We start from the raw sequence: 20,368 nt of genomic DNA on the forward strand, positions 1-20,368 counted from the left end.
AGCAAGTTATCAGTAATTTTAGCTATTATTCATAGTAATTATGAAGGACGGGATTCCAAATTTTTACCCCTAAAATACCTCTAAAATCTCTTTCCTATTTTACTCCTAAAATACCTGTAAAATCTATTTCCTATTGTGGAACTTAATTTTATTTGAGAAGTTTATGAATATTCCCACATACTTAAATGTAAGAAAGATATCATATGAACTCTTTTAGAGGAACAGGGTAAGAAACAGCACAGACATTTTCACTGTGGAAATGTTTATAGATTTTTTCTATTAAATTAGTGTCATTTGTGACTTTGGGTTTTAGTTTGTCTGACCATATTATAGTGGTTCTAAAACATAGACCAACCTTCTTCGACTCTCTTTCTGTTGAGAGGAGGATGTCTTTGTACCTGCCCTTGAATCTGAGCAAGTTTATGACCAGTTCCATCAGTAGAACACGGTGAAAGAAATACTGTGTGATTTCAGAAAAAGGCCATTCGGCTTCCACATCGTTCTCTTGGGATGCTTGCTCTGGGATGAGCCAGCCACCCAGTAAGAAGTCTGCTTACTCTGAATCTACCACGTTCAAACAAACAAACAAGCAAAGAACCCCCAAACCCAAAACATTACTGTTCACAAATTTTTTTTTTTATGCTGAGGGATCAAATATGATGTAACAAACAAAAATATTAAAAAGAGGGTAAATAAAAACAGAAAATGTTAAGAGTAGTATCTGGCTGCTGTGACTACTGGTCATATTTTCCAGTTTTTTAGAATTTTATATTAGACTTCCCAAAACACTTATTTCAAAGCTTGTATTGACATTATTATCAAAACCAAATATAAAGACAGACAAAAATAAATCATATTATTCTTGATATATTAAAATTTAATAAGTTGTTATTTTAAAATGTTTCCCTCCTTGTTCTCTAAACATATAGTTATTAACTAAAAAGAGGAAAAAATTTAGAAGTCCAAGGATAGACTAAGTTTATTATTTCTACCTAAAGGATGGGAAGAGATTAAAATTATTCATTGAAATATTAGTCTTTTTGTGGGGTCTGTAGACAAAACAAAATATTTTCACATCAGTGAGGGACTGTTTTTCTGTGAGTAATATAATTAATAAAGGTGTTTCATAGCATGCCATAATTAAAAATATGGTGAAATAAGCCATATGGCACACAATAAATCAGAGTGAGTCACATGAGAATCAGATGTCAGGTCTATAAGTTACATGCTTTGTCTTTTTAAAAAGCATTTACAGCTGTAAACTGACAGTGGCACACATACACATGTACACACACAAACACAAACCTATTTTCTTCTTATTCATTATAATTTAAAATTCTTGGAATTTTTTTGTATGTTTTAGTAATAACATTTTGATTTTATGACATAAACAATACTAACACAGTAATGCCATTAAATAATGAAATAAAATTATGACTATTCAAATTATATATGTAAACCCATGAAAGGTAATATCACTGCATTAGGTATTTATTTCTTAGTAAAATGTTTGGCAATGTTGAGGCATATATTAGAAACAAGAACCTAATGCTGATTTAATAAAATAAAAAATTTTTTAATTTGTTTTTCCAAATAGTCTAAGGAAAAGTCTTCCTGAGAATTGTTTTGTCTTTGCTATGGCTGTTGCTCTTAATGTTGATACTATGTTATTACTGAACCTCATTATACTTTCAAGTATAAAAGGAGCTGGAAGAAACTTATGGTGTAGTTTTATAGACCATAAATTTCTCAAATTCATAAGATCCTAGGATGCCATACTCTCAGTAAATATTTACTGACTGAATTAAATTAAAATGGATACTTTGACATAATATAATGAATGATATATAGCCATTATTACTGTAGACACTGGCAGATATAAACAAGATTTTATTTGATTTTTAACAGCATAAAATGTTTCTCTCTTCCTTTAGAGAGGACACATGCTCATTAACATCTTATGACTGTAATTCTCAAACTCCATCATTATCCTTGAACTTCACCTTTAGTAAACTCCTTTTTTCTTCTGCCTGCCTGCTTTACTCTCTAGGTTGTATAGACTACTTATTATGAGAATTTCTTTTATGCTTTGTGATTTTGTGGGAAGCTTAGGAAAAAAAAAAGAACAGGCACCAAGGTTTTTTTGTAGACTGCACCTGTAAAGAAAACAAATCAAAAGTAACAGTATGGGTACTTGTGACCTGATTACACAAAAATTTAATTCCTTGAATTACTAACAAGCAGCTTTGACAATAACAATTTGGCAAACTGTTAAACAACTGAGATGTTGTTGAATCAATTAGAAATCAGACCCAACTTTTGGTATAACAGTTTTGTGGAACATGCCTCGATGAAGACTAGCTTTTTGCTTCTGGTGATGGGAATAGACTTGGGAGCTTGGGGAAAAGACTGATAGGGAACTGAGTAGGACAGCTGTGTTGACTACAACATTTATTAGATAATGCAACTCACAAATTTAGCTTTCTAAGTGAGCTGTGAGCTAAAGCAAAGTGCCCTGAGGTAGTCAAAGACATGGTCAAGGAGGGATCTATAACATTATTATCACCAGTCAAGCTCAAAAGAGAGCTTGGATCATAAAAAATGAGTTGCCTCTAGCAAAAGAAGTATAAGATTAGGGAGAGGGGCTGTTCATGCCACACATACCTTATTTTCTCATTGAATCCAAATTAGATAGATAGGTAGATGAATATATTGATATACATTCTTGTATGCCAGTGTACATTATAGCACTATTCAAATTAGTCAAAAGATGGAAACATTCCAAGTTTCCATCAACAGATGAATGAATAAACAAAATGTAATATGTATACATTAATAAAATATTATTCCATTAAGAATACTAACAATGCCCAAGCTGAGAATCAAATCAAGAACTCAACCTTTTACAACAGCTGCAAAAAGAAAAGAAAATACCTAGGAATCTGTGTATCTAAGGAAGTGAAAGGTCTCTACAAAGGGAAACTGTGAAACACTATTGAAAGAAATCATAGATGACACAAACAAAGGGAAACAAACCCCAAGTTCATGGATAGGATGACTCAATATTGTGAAAATGACCATGCTTTCCAAAGCAATCTACAGATTCAATGCAATTCCCATCAGAATACTAACATTATTTTTCAGAGAATTTGAGAAAACAATCATAAAATTCAAATGGCACCAAGAAAAAGCTCGAATAGCCAAAGCAATCCTAAGCAAAAAGGACAAATCTTGAGGCTTCACAGTACTGGACTTCAAATTATACTGATGCAGGACAGGCAACCCCTAGAACTGGGGATTAGCCTGGAAGGGTTCTTGGCTTCTCCAAGGGAAGAATTCAAGGGCAAGCCAATGGTGTTGAACTTTTACTGAAGTGGTAGTGTACAGCAGCAGCAGAGGTACTGCTCCTTGGGGAGCAAGGCTACCCCATTGACAGTACGCTCAGAATAGCAGCTCAGAGGCAGCTCTGCACTCATATTTATACCCAGTTTTACTTGTATGAAAATTAAAGGATGGTTTATACAGAAATTTCTAGGAAAAAGATGGAAACTACTGGTTTGTTGTGTTGTTGCTGTGGAAAGGGGCAGTAACTTCCAGGTGTTGCTGTGGCAATGGTAAACTGACATGGCACACTGATGGGCCTGTGCTATGAAAAACTGCTTCTGCTCCAGCCTTGTTTTATCTAGTCCTCAATTTTGGTCTGGTATCTGAGCCCCGCCTCCAGGGTCAAGTCTTGCCTCCTACCTTAATACTGCAGGCTGCTACCAAAACAGCATGGTACTCATATAAAAGCAGGCGCATAGACCAATGAAACAGAATACAGAACCCAGAAGTAAAGCCAAATACTTACAACCAACTGATCTTTGACAAAGCATAAAACCACATAAGTTGAGGAACAGACAACCTATTTAATAAATGGTGCTGGAAAAACTGGCTACATGTAGAAGAATAAAACTGGATCCCTATCTCTCACTTTATTCAAAAATCAACACAAGATGGATGAAAGACTTACCATCTAAGACCTGAAACCATAAAAATTCTAGAAGATAACCTTCTGGACATTGGCCTGAGCAAAGAATTCATGACTAAGATCTCCAAAGCAAATGCAACTAAAACAAAATAAATAAATGAGACCTGATTAATTAAAAAGCTTCTGCACAGAAAAAAAAAAAAAATCATCAGAGTAAATAGGCCAGCCACAGAATGGGAGGAAATCATTTGCAAATTATGCATCTGGCAAGGGACTAGTATCCAGAATCTATAAGAAACTCAAACAAATCACGAAAATAAAACAAATAATCTCATTAAACAGTGGGCAAATGAGATGAATAGACATTTTCAAAAGAAGATATACAGATGGCCAACAAACATGTGAAAAAATGCTCAGCATCACTAATGATCAGGGAAATGCAAATTAAAACACAATAAGATACCATCTTACTCCTTCAAGAATGGCCACTATTAAAATTTCAAAAACCAATAGATATTGGTGTGGATGCAGTGAAAGGGTGACACTTATACAATGCTGGTGGGAATGTAAATTAGTACAACCTCTATGAAAAACAGTATGGCGATTCCTTAAAGAACTAAAAGTAGACCTGTCATTCAATCTGGCATTCCCCCTATTGGGTATTTACCTAAAAGAAAGGAAGTCATGATATGAAAAAGACACATGCACATGTATGTTTATTGCAGCTCAATTCATAACTGCAAAGATAGGGGACCAACCTAAATGCCCATTGACCAATGACTGGATAAAGAAAATGTGATGCATATACACCATGGAATACGGCTCAGCTATAAAAAGCAATGAAATAATATCTTTTGCAGCAGCTTAGATGCGCTGTAGGTCATTATTTAAAGTGAAGTGACTCAGGAATGGAAAACTAAACACTGTATATTCTCACTTATAAGTGACAGCTGGGCTATGAATATGCGAAGGCATACAGGGTGATATAATGAACTTTGGAGACTCAGAAGGGGGATGGAGGAGAGTTGGTGAGGGATAAAAAACTACTTATTGGCTACAATGTGATGGGTGATGGATGCACTAAAATCTCAGCCTCAGAATTTCCCACCCTGTAATTCATCTATGTAACCCAAAACCACTTGAACCCCAAAAGCTATTTGAAATAAAAAAATTAAATTAAAAATGTAATATGTATACACTAATGGAATATTATTCAGCCATAAAAAGCAATTGAAGCTCTTCATTTATATAGAATATGAGGTATAAGCAATTTCATAGTGACAGAAAGGTAGATGATAATAAGTGATATAGCTATGGTTGCTATTATGTCTATATCTATATATAATTATACTTTTGATTGGTGTTTTCCTAATAACTAACAAGGGTGAGGATCTTTTTATGTGCTTATTGGCCATTTGTATAACTTCTTTGGAACAATGTTTATTTCAGCTTTTTCCCATTTTGTAATTAGGTTATCTTTTTGTTGTTGAGTTGTAGAAGTTCTTTGTATATTTTGATATTAAGCTCATCATATACATAATTTCCAAATATATTTTCCTATTCTGTAGATTGTTCACTTTGTTGATAATATTCATTGAGTCACAAAGTTTTTAATACTGATGAAGTCCATCCTATCTTTTCTGTTGTTGTTGTTACTTGTGTTTTTTGGTGTCATATCTAAGGACTCATTGTCAAATCCAAATTTTATTCTGTGAGTTTTGTAGCTTTAGCTCTTATATGTAGGTCCTCAACCCACTTTTTAGTTAACTTTTGCACACAATATGAGGAAAGGGGTTCAACTTTATTCCTTGGAACGTAGAAATTCAATTGCCCAGCACCATTTCTTGAAGTGACTGTTCTCCTATTGACTAGACTTGGTGTCTTGGTTTGTTTGTTTATTTATTTTACTTTAAGTTCTGGGATACATGTACAGAATTTGCAGGTTTGTTACATAGGTATATGTGTGCCATGGTCGTTGCTGCACCTATTGAGCTGTCCTCTAAGTTTTCTGCTCTTGTCCCCCAGTCCCCAACAGACCCTGGTGTGTGTTGTTCCCCTCCCTGTGTCCATATGTTCTCATTGTTCAACTTGTACTTATGAGTGAAAACATGCGGTGTTTTGTTTTATGTCCTGTGTTAGTTTGCTGAGGATGATGACTTCCAGTTTCATCCATGTCCCTGCAAAGGACATGAACTCATTCCTTTTTATGACTGCATAGTATTCCATGGTATATATGTACAACATTTTCTTTATCCAGTCTGTCATTGATGGGCATTTGGGTTGGTTCATTGATGGGCATCTGGATAGTGGCTTTGCTATTGTAAATAGTGCTGCAATAAACATATATGTGCATTTGTCTTTATAGTAAGTCATGGATATTAGACCTTTATCAGGTGGGTAGATTGCAAAAATTTTCTCTCATTCTGGAGGTTGCCTGTTCACTCTGATAATAGTTTATTTTGCTGTGCAGAAGCTCTTCAGTTTACTTAGATCCCTTCTGTCAATTTTGAATTTTGTTGCAATTGTTTTTGGCATTTTGATCATGAAGTCTTTGCCCATGCCTATGTCCTGAATGCTATTGCCTAGGTTTCCTTCTAGGGTTTTTATGGTTTTGGGTTTTACATTTAAGTATTTAATCCATCTTGAGTTAATTTATGTATAAGGTGTAATAAAGGGGTCAATTTTCAGTTTTCTGCATAGGGCTAGCCAGTTTTCCCAGCACCATTTATCGAATAGGAGATCCTTTCCCCATTGCTTGTTTTTGTAACGTTTGTCAAAGATCAGATGGTTGTAGATGTGTGGACTTTGTTAAAAATCAATTGACCATATATGTATGAGTTTACTTTTAGATTCTGAATTCTATTTCATTCATTTATGTATCTATCCTTATGCCAGTACCACACTGTTTTGATTATTTAGTTTTGTAATAAAACCAGCATTTTAATCAGTTTGGGCAGTGTTTAGTCATTCAGGCTGCTATGACAAAAATACCATAGACTGAGTGACTTTAACAACAGAAATTTATTTCTCAGACTTCTGGATGCTGAGAAGTCCAAAATTAAAGTGCCAGAATGGCTGAGTGCTGATGAGGGATCTCTTCCTGGCTTACAGATTAAGCCAGGATTACAGTTATGCTCTTGCTATATTTTCATGTGGTAGACAGAAAGTGAACTCTAGTCTCTTTCTCTCTCTCTCTCTCTCTTTTTTTTTTTTTTAGACGGAGTCTCGCTCTGTCACCCAGGCTGGAGTGTGGTGGCATGATCTCGGCTCATGGCAAACTCCTCCTCCTGGGTTCAAGTGATTCTTCTGCCTCAGCCTCCTGAGTAGCTGGGACTACAGGCATGCACCACCATGCCTGGCTAATTTTTGTGCTTTTACTAGAGAATAGGTTTCACCACATTGACCAGGCTGGTCTGGATCTCCTGACCTGGTGATTTGCCCGCATTGACCTCCCAAAGTGCTGGGATTACAGGCATGAGCCACCATGCCTGGCCCTCTTTCTCTCTTTAAAAGCAGATCTCATCTAAATCTAATTACCTTCCAAAGTCCCCACTTCTTAATTTCGTACCATTGAGGGTTAGGTTTCAGCAAAAAATGTTTTAGGCGGACACAAACCTGCAGTCCATAACAAGCAGGTAGTATGAGTGAACTATGGTTTTTTGTTTAACAAACGTTTTGGCTGTTCAAAGTCTCTTGCAATTCATATGAATTTGAGGATCATCTTTTCCATTTCTGCTAAAAAGCTGTGGAAATTTGGACGGGGGTTGCATTGAACCTATAGATCACTTCAGATAGAGTTAATGTTTCAACAATATTAAGTCTTCTTACCTATGAGCATGAGTTGTTGCTCCATTTATTCAGTTTTTTCAAAATTTGTTTCAACAATACTTTATAGTTTTCAAGTACAAGTTTTGCACATTTTGGTTAAATTTCTTTCCTAGATATGTATATTATTCTTTAAATGCTACTGTAAATGAAATTGCTTTATTAATTTCCTTTTTGCATTGTTCACTGCAAGTATTATAGGAACACAATTGATTTTTGTGTGTTGATATTGTGCAACATTCAACATTGCTAACCACATTTCTTAGCTCTAATAGCATTCTTTTGATATTTTTGGGGATTTTCTATATGCAGGGTATGTTATATGTAAATAGAAATAGTTTTACTTAATCCTTTCCAATTTGGATGCCTTTTCTTATCTAATTGTACTGGCTAGAACTATTAGTACAATAATGAATAGCGGTGGTGAAAGCGGACATTCTTGTTCTGTTCTTGAGCTTAAACCCACTTATGCCTCGTGTTCCATTATTGAAATGTTAAGCAGATGGGAATAATTTATATTCAGCTGCTCAAGGTTATTGTCAAGGTCTGATTGCAAAAATTCAAAAAGTTGCAACCTCAGGCATAAGTGGGTTATGGAGAAAGCCTTCAGTCTTTCCCCATTGAGTATAATGTTAGCTGTGGGTTTACTCCTTATCATGTTCATGGGAATATTAATTATTACTGCATTCCAGAAACTTATTTGGCAATATCAATACAATTAAAAATAGAAAATGCTTTGGAGGCTGTGTTTATAGATGATTTCCACAGACAGAAAAAGACCATTTCTTTTTTTTTAAAGACAGTTTCTCCGGATAAATTGTAAAATATCTGTGTAATGAAACTCTGAGGGAGGAGGCTCTCAGAAACTGATATTAACTTGTTTATCCATAAAGAATAAAATGTTGATTAGATTGTGGTATGTCCACATTCTGGAATACTTTGCATCTATTAAAAATAAGTTAGATGTACACATATGAACCCGGAGGAATGTATAGTATCTGTTTTAAGGTAGAAAACTATTTTCTACAAATTAAGACAACACTACCTCATTTTTAAAAAAATGAACCAAAACCACCTCAAATTCCTGTGTGTGTGTGCCCTTTTTATGAGTGTGTATAAATATGGAGAAGGACGCATGCCATATGGTAATGATTGGTTACCTAGCAAATAGAAGAATGGAAAGAATTTGGTAACTTTTGTCATTATTTTTTACAGATTATTCTGTATTATGGTACACATACTTCACAGGACATATAAATAATACATCCTATGTAATAATATGTAAAAAAAAAAAAATTAACATTTATTAGAATTGAAAAATAATTCAGGAAAAGTCATAGAGAATGGGTGATAGATACTTCAGGAACAGCCAGAGAAAGGTTTGTCCAGAGAAAAATATGTTACCAAAACCAAATTTAATCAACTTCATTGTTTTTCTCAGCTACCAGCAAACAGATGTAGAGACCAACACAATGGCACTTAGAAAAGCCTGGAAGGAGTGAGACAGTGAGGTCTTGTAGGGACCCTGGGGATATTGAGTAATTAAGACAGAAACACTCACTTAAGGAGCTCCCAAGTTAATAGATTGTATTTTCTTCCCCTCGCTTAGTAGTTTTGGATAGATATAGATATCCTATCTATGCACAGACCATATTCCCCCCTAATTTTAAGGACTTGCTGCCACCTATGGATAAGAATAGAGTATTACAATTTGCACCAACACACCCTAACATCCACCAGTGAGCTAGATGACTGGATATCAGAGGAGGCTTGAGTTTGATGTATTTTAGTTTGGTTCAACTCAAACAATATTCATTATCATTATTAAACACCAAGTTATGTATTGGATCTTCATAAATAAATAAAGCTTTGGAGTTAATGAATTATTGAACTCAAAGAGTTCACAGCTTAGTAGGTAAGATAAAGTTGGATATAATTTTATTATATCCTGAAGGTAACACAAATGTATAATGAGGCAGGAGTGGAGTTCAGTTTTAATGATACATAAATGTGAAACAGGAAATGTGAGGAGTAGAGTCTGAGAATTTACAAAGCTCAAATCATGGAAAACTGTGTGTGCTGTGGACGGTATATGTGAAGTCCTGGACGTGCTGAGGTCAGAGGTTGGTTATACGGATCTTAGGTTCAGTTAGAAGATCAGGAGTGGGGATACACATTTATGATTTGTTGAGTAAGAATAATAGATAGGCCATGGGAGACAATGGGTCATGCAAGAAAAGATATAGACAAAATGAAAAAAGAGCAATGGACAGAGAAGTTAACAGCATATTAATTAGGAGTCAAATGAGCAAGAAATCTATCAGAAAATGGTTTATGAGGGCAAAACAAGAGATCTTAAGGGCACTGAGCAGAAATTTTAAATTATTTGTTCCCGTGTCTCAGGATCCATAAGAAAAAGAATTTAGGCCGGCCACGGTGGCTCACGCCTGTGATCCCAACACTTTGGGAGGCCAAGGTGGGTGGATCACTTGAGGTCAGGAGTTCGAGACCAGCCTGACCAACGTGATGAAACCCTGTCTCTACTAAAAATACAAAAATTAGCTGGACATGGTAGCACATGCCTGTAGTCCCAGTTACTTGGGAGTCTGAGGCAGGAGAATTGCTTGAACTCGAAAGGAGGAAGTTGCAGTGAGTTGAGATTGTGCCACTGTACTCCATCCAGCCTGGGTGACAGAGGGAGACTCCACCTCAAAAATAAAAAAATAAAAAAAGAAGAAGAATGTAATAAAATCACCTCAGTGCTTATGGAGAAAAAGACAAAATACCAGCATAAAACAATGCATCAGGTTTTTCGATTTCCACTAAACTTAAAATACAGAATATGTAAAAATAACATATTCAATAGAATACATAACATTAACTAATAGTAGTATAATGAGCATAGTATTAAGTTGTGGGAGTTAATATGCTTCATACCATCTATTGTAGAATATAAGATCAGTATTACATGTTATTTATGCCTTCTCCCTAGAGTTTTATTTTTTCAATTATAGAAATAAAACCTGCAAGTAAGAAAAAAAAATTCTTTTTGTTTGTTTGGTTTTGTTTGAGATGGAGTGCTAGAGTGTAGTAGCATGATCTCTGCTCACTGCACTCTCTGCCTCCCAGGTTGAAGTGATTCTTCTGCCCCAGTCTCCCAAGTATCTGGGACTACAGGCAGGAGCCACCTTGCCCCACTAATTTTTGTATCTTTTTTATTTTTATTTTTTTAGTAGAGACAGAGTTTCGTCATGTTGGCCAGGCTGGTCTTGAACTCCTGGCCTCAGGTGATCCATCTTGCTGGGCTTCTGAAAATGTTGGGATTATAGGTGTGAGTCATCGCGCCCAGCCAAAAGCATGTTTTTTTGAATAGGATGTTACTATTGAATCTCAGTTTACAAAGTAGAGTTTTATGTACAAAATGAACATTACATCTGGTATAAAATAAATTTAACATTTTGGTTTTAATGGTGTCAAGTGGTGAAAGCCTCACTGACAAAATGACACAACTACATATAGGAAATAAACTATGAGGACTGCCAGGCCAGAGAAGTGTAGGCAAGGGCAATGCACCGTCAGATTCTTCAAAGATTCTAAGCGCTGTAAGTTTCACATAATTGCCTGTTTTTACCAGGAAATACCGTCTTTGGCTAAATCAGCCCTACTTACTGGATATGATTGCCACTTGGCAGCTGTCCCAGAATCTGGGGCCGGGGGGTGGGGGGTGTTCCAGGACTCTCATTGCATCTTCAGCAAAACGAGTAGACCCACTTTTCTTGGAATTTTTTTATATTAAAAAAGCTTCAGAATCACTGAGAAGGTATCTCCAGCTCTAACAAAAACTCACTTTTTATTCAGTTATAATTGGAATATTATATTACTCTAGTTTATTGTTGTACAGATTAGAGCACACAGAAGTTCTAAAATAGAGATGTGGCAGGAGTTTCAATATAGTGAAAAATAAGCTCATAGAGTTGAAAATGAGGGAAAACAGTCATAGATAATTATAGTGTAATCTGCAAGAAATCTGTCAGCAAACTATGGCTGGCATGCCAAATACAACAGTGTTCTATGTATGTAAATAAGGTTGTGTTGGGACACAGCTGTACCCATTTGGTCACAGATTGCCTATAGCTGCTTTGGCTTCACATTGCAGAGAGAAATATTCTCTGCAAAAGACTGGCTAGTAACATAAAAAATGTTTACTGTGTGACCATTTATAGAAAAAAATGGACAAGCCTAGAGCAAAAGCTAGGCAGAACCTATAGAGCAAAATGCTTCTAGCTCAGTTGGGGAAGTTCAGATTTAGAGATCCTTAGCTAAGATGATGTAGTTTGCCATCTTAGATCTTATATTCTAATTCACATGTTTACTGTGTCACCAACAAATGAATAGACTATTTCAATCATTGTGCAGGTAATAATGACACAGCAAGATTAGTGTCTAATCTAAGAATCTCTGCTAATTATTGAGTACTCACTAGGTGTCTTGCTCATTGTTGTATTTATGTACATTATTTATTTAAATTTTATACTGCCTCCGTGACAGACAATTGTATATTATTCCTATTTTCTGAAGGAGAAAAAGGTGCTTGGGTACTTTGTGTAACATGCTTCAAGTCACGTTAAAACTAACAGAAACAATGTCAAGAGCCTCGGTTCTTAATACTGAAATTAGGGAGCCATGGAAGCCATTGAGGACAGGTAAGTTTGCTAGATGTGATATATTAAATAACTCGTAGTGGGTGAAGAAGAGTTAACCAGAAAAACAAAAACGAAAAACAAGAGAAAGGGTGGGTATACAAAGGCCATGGGCAGTTTCTTACTCTGTGACCATTTCACAGAGTAATGTGTAATTCATTTCTGGCTGCACTAAATGAATTTGCTCAGTTAATGAGATTCCACTGATAGACCACATGAGGAATAACAATACTAACAATAACAAAAGCCTCAACTCTATTGAGCACATTTTACATGCCAGGTTTGCTAATGCTGCACATGTGCTGTCTATTTCATCCACACAATAACTTTATGAGGCAATACTATTATTATCCCCATTTTACAGAGATAGAGACAGAGGCAAAGACAAGTTAAGCAACTTGCCCAGAATCGCCTAGTTGGTAAGTGGCAGAGCCAATTTTTAAAACAAGTCATCTTGATTCCAGGACCTGTGGCCTTAACCACTGCACAGAACTGCCTCATGTTGTTCCTTCTTGAGTATAATGTTGTAGCTCTCAGTGCATCAGAGACCTGGCTGAAACTCATCCCTCAATCAGCTGACTTTCCATTTTTTGAATTCAAATCATTCAAAGGTGAGGACATAATGGGTTTAGAGAATCAGAATCTGTTTTGAAACTGTCTGCTGTAAACTGAACTGTGTTCCTCCAAAATTCATAAGTTGAAGCTTTAACCCCCAATGTTACTGTACCTGAAGTAGAGTCTTTAGCAGGTAATTAAGGTTAGGTGAATGAAATAAGGATGGGACTGTAAGCTGATAGAACAGGCCTTATAAGAAAAGGAAGAGAGAGGGAGAGGAAAAGAGAGAGAGAGAGCGAGCGAGCGAGAGAGAGAGATATATATCGAGAATGAACCTCTGCCATATAAGGACATAGAAGAAAGTGGCCTTCTGGAAGCCAGAAAGAGAGCCTTCCAAAGAACCCAACCATGGTTGTCAGCACCTTGATCTTGAACTTCCAGCCTCCAGAACAGGGAGAACATATATTTTTGTTGCTTAAGCCACCCAGGTGGCAGCTATTGCTATGGCAGTCTGAGCTGACTAATACATGCGATGGGGCAGAATTGTGGTGCCAATGAACTGAACTGGTTCACATGAACTGGTCGAAGATTCCTGGTCCAACCAGATACAACCAGTGTCAATGGTTTTAAAACAATTGGGAAGTCACAAAGTGAATATGGCAATAATTTAGAGAATCTTGAAAGCCTCTCTAGCTGGATAGTCATTAGACTATGAGCGTCATTTCAAAAGTGCAGAAGAAAATGTTGTGAACTATTAATAACATGTCCAAAATTATCCAGCTTGTAAAGTCTAAGATCCCAAACTTGATTCAAAGTTGATTGAAACTGATAACATGTGTTCTTTCTTCTTTATATGATACCTTATGTGTATATATATATGCACAAAATTTAATACCCTAATGCCAAAAATATCACAAATTCCAGGACTTTACTTAAGTATAATAAAGCATTTGTTTCTCTTTGCCTATGGAATCTTTTTCTCCCAAACCCGTGACTCCAATCTAATCATGAGAAAACCATCAAATAAATCCCAACTGAGAGAGATTCTACAAAATACCTGACCAGTACATGACAAAACTGTTAAGAGTCTTCAAAACATGAACAAAAACAAAACAAGGGAAAAAAAGAAAGCTGAGAAACTATCACAGCTAAGAGAAGCTTAAGGAGACATGATGAAAAAATATAATGTAAACATAATGTGGTAACCCAGATAGCATCTTCTAATAGACAAAGGACATTATAGATTAGGACAAAGAAAATATGAATATATGTACTATTATTTATAATGATGTGTCAATATTGGTTTATAAATTGGGGCCTATGCATCATACTAATATAAGACACTAATGATAGAGGAAACTAGGTGTGGGGTATACAGGACTACTTTGTCTTAAATTTACAATGTATCTGTATATCTATAATTATTCTAAGCATGTGTTTTAAAAAATAAGGGCATACTTTGGACCCAATAATTCTAGATATGTATTCAAAGAAAATAAATATTAAATAAGTGCATATCTTAATACTATGTAACATGCTTAAAAGTATATCTATTCTCTGTTCTTTAAGTTCCTTGAATGTACGTAAGGGTTTCAGAGGAGAGTCCTGCATTCTGGAAGCACTAAATCATCCTTTCTAATAACTATCATTAGCCATCAAATTATTGGAAATGTATAATGCTCAGTGCTAATGGAGGATGTGTACTGACTGATGCTTCTTATCCTTGTAACGAAGGTGCAATTTGGTATTTTTTTTTTTTAGAAAGCTATCTGCCATCATGTAAACTTTGAAAATATTAATAAATTGAATCTACTAAATCCACTTTTAGAAATATAGCAATAGTCATATCAGAGATGTACACAGTTTTATGTACAAATATATTTAACATTCCTACATTTGTAATAGTAAAAAGTTGAAAAGAATTAAACATTCATTAATAGGAGAATGTTAAATAAATACTAGCATTTCTATCCAAGTAATTCTATATAACATTTTAACGAATGCTTTTATGTAAGCTTAATTAAATTGGAAAATGATCAAAAATCATTTCAGTCATTTTAATGGTGGTGAAATATTAATATAGTTTAAAGCCATGTTAATTTCGTCTCCTTACTTTTCTCTTTACTAAAATATTTATAACAAGCACGTACTCTTTTGTATGATTAACAAAAATGAACACAGCGAGAAGGCCCTCACCAGACACTAGATACCAGTGCCTTGATTTTGGACTTCTTAGTCCTCAGACGTGTGAAAGTATAAATTTTGGTTTTTAATAAATTATCTAGTCTGTGGTACTTTTTGTGATAGCACGAAGAAAAGCTAGGTCAATGAGACGATATTGAAAAATATGAGAGGTGCTGAATTAATTGAAAGAAAGATTCACTTTCTCTTTAGACACAAACACACTTCTGAAGACAACATGATGAACTGCAGACCATTCCCAGGAAAACCTTGGTGTCTGTGTTCTTGTGCCGAAGGTAGAAGACCCACATGATTGAAGGTTTCTGGTTCACTGGGTCACAACTAGAGGAGAATCCCTTCTATCTAAGGTTGCTAGGATTGCAATGAAACACATTGGCTCCACTGGAAAACCATGAAGTGTGAATATACACTGGGTCTGATTGATTTCTCTCAAGTTCTTACCATTGACATCCAGATTTGTGAGGTAATATCTTTGTTGTGTCCCTTCTCTTCTCTGAGTCTAATCATCTAGTCCAACTACACAAATGGGGGAGATTACTCCTAGGTTGATAATAAGTCTCTGACCTTTGTAGATAGGATCAGTCTTCCTGACTGCAAAAAAGAAAAATCTGAAAAACCAAGAACCCAATCCAAGTTTTCCACTTTTCAGCCTGCTCTGCAATTATACCATGAAATGTTCATGTGTGGAGAATAGCCTAAGGTATTGATTGCATCCCCTTGGTTTCCTATGGGGCCAGGTGGGCCTGGAGTATTCACAGTTCCTGGGCTCCTGTGTTCTCCCTGTAATCAGCCTTTTCATTTTCACTTTCTCCAATGTACTGTACAAATAACAGCTCTTTTTACTTGGTAGTACCAGGACATAGTCAGAGAGCATTAGTTTATAAAATCTTGCCCTCCTCCACTAGGCCCACTAATGATCTATTCTGGTTGCCAGATACTGTTTGGCTTTGATGTAAAACACTCACAGAGTACCAGTCAAGCATTGTAGTGATAAACACTGGTCAGAGGCAGAGCTGTGGTGCCTTTTGGAGCCAGGGAGGACCTGCTGATGGCCACATACATGTCCTTCTAGCTAATCCTGAGCATCTGTGTGGTACTCTGATGGATGGGTCTGAATTACAGACACATGGCTCAAGTCTGTTTAGATTTCCCTACGGAATTCTGGAATATGCTGCTTTGATTGTGTTTTTCATTGAAAAGCTAGGTTGAGGGAAAAAGAGCTAGGCAAAAGATTTCTGCTAATTGAACAAAAGCATTAATAGGAATAATGTAGCCACAGCCAAGGAATACCTGCAGCCACCAGAATCTAGAAGAGGCAGTGAAGGAATTCACCCTAGAGTCTCTGGAGGAGGTGAGGCCTTGTAGGAACCTTGATTTTGGTTCAATAATCCTAATCTCTGACTTCTGGCTTTCAGATCTATGATAGAATAAATTTCTTTTGGCTTAAAATAAAAGAAATAGAAACGTCACAAAGTTTATGAAAAGATCAGCTTTATACATCAAAATCTTGACTGTAGTAAGACAGATAAAGACCTGTAGAAAGAATTGGATAGTACCACTTCTGTCAAAGGTGGATTTTCTTCTATGAGAAAAAACCTGAAGGAAGTTGCTTGACTCTATCAATAGAAAGCTCAATGATCTAGAAAGTTCAATGACTGAGGGAAAATTGAGTAAACCCCATGAGTGATCCACCTCTATGAGCCAAATGGTGAAAGAAAAGAAAATGAGCCAAAAGAAAGAAAATGGTGAAAACAGGCAAAAATTGGCTGAATCAGAGCTCAGAATCCAGCATTTGCCAAGAGGCCCTTTTGTACCAGCTATTCCACTTACAGCCCATGGCAGCAGTCAGAGTCAGGGTATCCCCTGCATGCCCAAGACCCAAGGAAAGAGGGAGGGGACTTGGGAGGGCTCTGGGATGCAGGGTGGTGTGTACTGACTCAGATTTTACAGCAGCCAAACCCCCAACATCCACACACAGAGAAAGATATCTCATGTGTTTTTTTTCTCTTTAAGTGGCTTTGATTTGTTTCTTTCTAGTATAACTACTGTTCCTAAATTAATGTTTTATTTTCTCTTATCAAAGTTTTAATTATAATTCCTAAAAGAGTGATTCCAGAATATAGATGGCTGTAATATAATAAATATTTATAGATAATTTTCTACTACTGGACTCCCTAGAATTATATTGGGTATATATATATATATGTATGTGTATATATATAATATGTGTGTGTGTGTGTGTGTGTGTATATATATATATTTTTTTTTCCTGCCACAATATTTTTAATTATGTACAAAGGTCTGACATGGCATCCAGGGACCCATTTCACCCACTGCTCTGTTTGGCCGCCAGTCTTTTGTCTCACTCTTCAGCAATGGTGAGGCGGATACCCTTTCCTTGGGGAAGAGAAATCCATGGTTTGTTGCCCTTGTCAATAACAAAAATGTTGGAAAGTCGAGTGGCAAAACTGTTGCCATTGGCATCTTTCACGTGAACCACGTCAAAAGATCCAGGATGCCTCTCTCTGTTGTTGATCACACCAATTCTTCCCAGGTTAGCACCTCCAGTCACCATACACAGGTTACCAGTGTCGAACTTGATGAAATCAGTAATCTTGGTAGTCTCCAAATCAATCTGAATGGTATCATTCACCTTGATGAGGGGATCGGGGTAGTGGATGGTGTGGGCATCATGAGTCACCAGATGAGGGATTCTTTTTGTGCCCACAAAGATCTTTCTCACTTTGCATAACTTGTACTTGGCCTCCTCAGGTGTAATACGATGTACAGCAAAGCGACCCTTGGTGTCATAGATCAGACGGAAATTCTCTCCCGTCTTGTCAATGCTGATGACATCCATGAATCCAGCAGGGTAGGTTATATCAGTTCGGACCTTGCCATCGATCTTAATGAACTGCTGCATGCAAATCTTCTTTACTTCATCTCCTGTCAGGGCATACTTAAGTCTGTTCCTTAGGAAAATGATGAGGGGGAGACACTCTCTCAACTTGTGGGGACCGGTGGATGGACGAGGAGCAAACACACCAGTCAATTTATCCAGCATCCAATGCTTTGGAGCTGCTACCCGCTTCAGATGCTTCTTGGGACCACCAGCCATGGCTGCGTTAGGCAAGGAAAGAGGACCTCCGTCCCCGATTTTTTTTTTTTTTTTTTTTTTTTTTTTTTGAGACAGAGTCTCGCTCTGTCACCCAGGCTGGAGTGCAGTTGTGCGATCTCGGCTCACTTCAAGCTCGGCCTCCCAGGTTCAAGCCATTCTTCTGCCTCAGCCTCCTGAGTAGCTGGGACTACAGGTGCCCACCACCGCGCCCAGCTGATTTTTTGTGTTTTTTAGTAGAGACGTGGTTTCACCGTGTTAGCCAGGATGATCTCAATCTCCTGACCTCATGATCCACCAGCCTCAACCTCCCAAAGTGTTGGGATTACAGGCGTGAGCCACTGCGCCTGGCTCAATATTTTAAATGAGTAAGTTACTCCATTATTACTTTAGGCATAATTGAAATTTGACTTGACCAGCTGGAAATATTTGAAACATTAATGTCTATTTCTATGTCCTATGAAATACACTAAGAATTCTGTCTAACAATATTTACTTCAGTAGTTAATGATTGGATCTAAAAATAACAGGAAAAATCCACAAAAGCAAAAAACAAAACCCCTGGCTAAACTTACACTTTTGTATTCATTTCATCCTAAATTTATTTTCAGGTACTGATATTTTGCAATTCTTTTTTTCAGTTTGTTTTCTTATTAATCTTTGTTATTTGCTCATGATATGCTTAGTGGCATAACATTACTATTTTTTTGCAGTACAATATGTTTCTCTGATATATTCTAAATTTTGTTTCTCAAAAACTCCTGAATTTAAGAACTTTTAAAAAACTGCTTCTTTTCTAGTGTTTTCATAGTTTCATTATTTTTCTATTTAAAGATAGAAAAATTGATGTCCTTACTGTTTTCAATAAGAAATGGCTTTGAAATCAAGCATTATTTATTTTCTCAGAGATTTTAAATGTCTCATTTATCATTTACTAAATCCCATATGTGTTTAGGCTTATTTCCATTATATTTGAAAAATGATCAATGCCTCATTGTTTTAAAAATGCTTATTACTAGTTATTTTTCATTCCCTTTAAGAATTTTTGTCTTTTTTTTTTTTGGACATGCTTAATATTGCAGATGAATCAATATCATTTGGTTGAGTTTTCCTTCTAGTCACAGCAAAACCTCTTTATAAGATATTTTACTGGCTTGGTAATAATATTACAGATCAACTTAAGGGAGTTGACTTTTTAAAATGTTGCTTCTCTGGAAACCATCATTCTGAACAAACTATCGCGAGGACAGAAAACCAAACACTGCATGTTCTCACTCATAGGTGGGAATTGAACAATGAGAACACTTAGACACAGGGTGGTGAACATCACACACTGGGACCTGTCATGGGGTGGGAGCAGGGGGGAGGGATAGCATTAGGAGAAATACCTAATGTAAGTGAGGAGTTAATGGGTACAGCACACCAACATGGCACATGTATACATATGTAACAAACTGCATGTTGTGCACATGTACCCTAGAACTTAAAGTATAATAAAAAAAAGTTCCTTCATATCCATTCAAAAGCATACATATATATTTGTTTTTTAATTTTTTACTGATACATAATTGTACATATTAATTGGGATTCAGGTGATATTTTGATACATGCATACAATGCATAATGATGAAACCAGGGTATTTAAGATATTCATCACCTTAAACACTTACATTCCTTTGTGTTGGGAACATTTCACATTTTCTCTTCTAGCTATTTTGACTTCAAAATAATAAATTGTTAACTTTAGTCATTTGACTGTTCTGTCAAGCACTAGAACTTATTCCTTCCATCTAACTGTACATTGGTACCCATTAACCAATATCTTTTCATCCCCTCCACTCTTCCCAGACTCTGGTAAATATCTTTCTACTCTTTATCTCAGTGAGATCAACATTTTTAGCTCCACATATGAGTGAAAACAAACAATATTTATTTTTCCGTGCCTGGCTCATTTCAGTTAACATAATGACCTCCAGTTCCTTTCACACAGCTGCACATGGC

The 20,368-nt window shown here is 36.2% G+C and overlaps 1 protein-coding gene across 1 annotated transcript; it reads right to left on the reverse strand.

Moving 5' to 3' along the window:
• Positions 1–17,554: 17,554 nt before the first annotated feature.
• Positions 17,555–18,393, reverse strand: LOC694067 (small ribosomal subunit protein eS4, X isoform-like). Its single transcript, XM_015134009.3, has one exon. It carries the CDS (start codon positions 18,368–18,370, stop codon positions 17,615–17,617), a length of 756 nt encoding a protein of 251 aa, XP_014989495.3. The 5' UTR covers positions 18,371–18,393; the 3' UTR covers positions 17,555–17,614.
• Between the last annotated feature and the right edge of the window lie 1,975 nt (positions 18,394–20,368).

Source organism: Macaca mulatta, chromosome 3 (genome assembly GCF_049350105.2).
Source record: "Macaca mulatta isolate MMU2019108-1 chromosome 3, T2T-MMU8v2.0, whole genome shotgun sequence".
NCBI lineage: Eukaryota > Metazoa > Chordata > Mammalia > Primates > Cercopithecidae > Macaca > Macaca mulatta.